The sequence below is a fragment of the Monopterus albus genome, unplaced genomic scaffold, assembly GCF_001952655.1.
Source record: "Monopterus albus unplaced genomic scaffold, M_albus_1.0 scaffold737.1, whole genome shotgun sequence".
Classification (NCBI taxonomy): Eukaryota; Metazoa; Chordata; class Actinopteri; order Synbranchiformes; family Synbranchidae; genus Monopterus; species Monopterus albus.
The window spans coordinates 1676-2483 of NW_018128617.1; the positions used below are offsets into that span (position 1 = coordinate 1676).

An 808-nucleotide genomic window follows, 5' to 3' on the forward strand; every position below is an offset into this window, starting at 1 on the left:
TATACAACTTTGGAAAATTAAACAATTATTAGCTCAAAGCAAATATTTCATATTGTTAAAACTTAAGTGATGGTTCTGCTGAGAAGTGAATCTCTGCCTGAAGTGTGAGACTGAGATGATGATGAGCAGGTTGAGAAACACAGTGAGCACAGAGACAGAGACCAGCATGATGTTTAGGAACACAGCGTTAGACTGAGCTGTCGGCTTCCTGCAGGAGGTGTTGGGGAGCTGTGGAAAGCAGAGCTCTGCTTTGTCCTGGGTCTGCATCATCAAGGATCTGCAGACTTCTGACCAGACTCTCTGTCACACAGCTGATTTATCTCTTTTTCCTCTTGTCTCTCTTCTTCCCCTCCTCTCTCTCAGTCTCTGAGAGACCCAGGACCTTCCTCTCTTGCTCTACACATCACACCATCTTTAACTCTTTATCTGTCACTCTCTTTCTTTCATTGTCTTTTTCTCTTGCACTTTGTTTCTATATAAACATTGACCAGATTGTGCCCCTCATTATCTTCCCTTTTCTCTGCCTTCTACTTGGCTGCAAACTGTCCCAGCCTTTGCTGAGGGTCATGGGCTAATGAAGCCAGAAGTATATCATTGACACAAAGCAGACAATCCTTACCAAACTAGATGCTGCTAGAGATCCTTTCAAGGAAACCAGAAACAGAATTGACAGGTATGAACAGTGGGAATCTCTCCACCACCTTTGTCCCATTGTGTTCTAGAAACTCAGTCCAAGGAATCTTGGTCAAAGCACCACTGGAGCTCAGATCAAAGCAAGGCAGCTTATTTTATAGAGGACTTTTCATAA

At 43.3% G+C, this 808-nt stretch overlaps 1 protein-coding gene across 1 annotated transcript in view; it reads right to left on the reverse strand.

The window, feature by feature from the left end:
- LOC109953535 (trace amine-associated receptor 13c-like) overlaps positions 1 to 267 on the reverse strand; it is a 1228-nt gene extending 961 nt beyond the window's left edge. The window contains exon 1 of the mRNA XM_020589013.1: positions 98 to 267. Coding sequence (XP_020444669.1) covers positions 98 to 267 — 170 coding nt within the window. The remainder of the gene's footprint in view (positions 1 to 97) is intronic.
- Between the last annotated feature and the right edge of the window lie 541 nt (positions 268 to 808).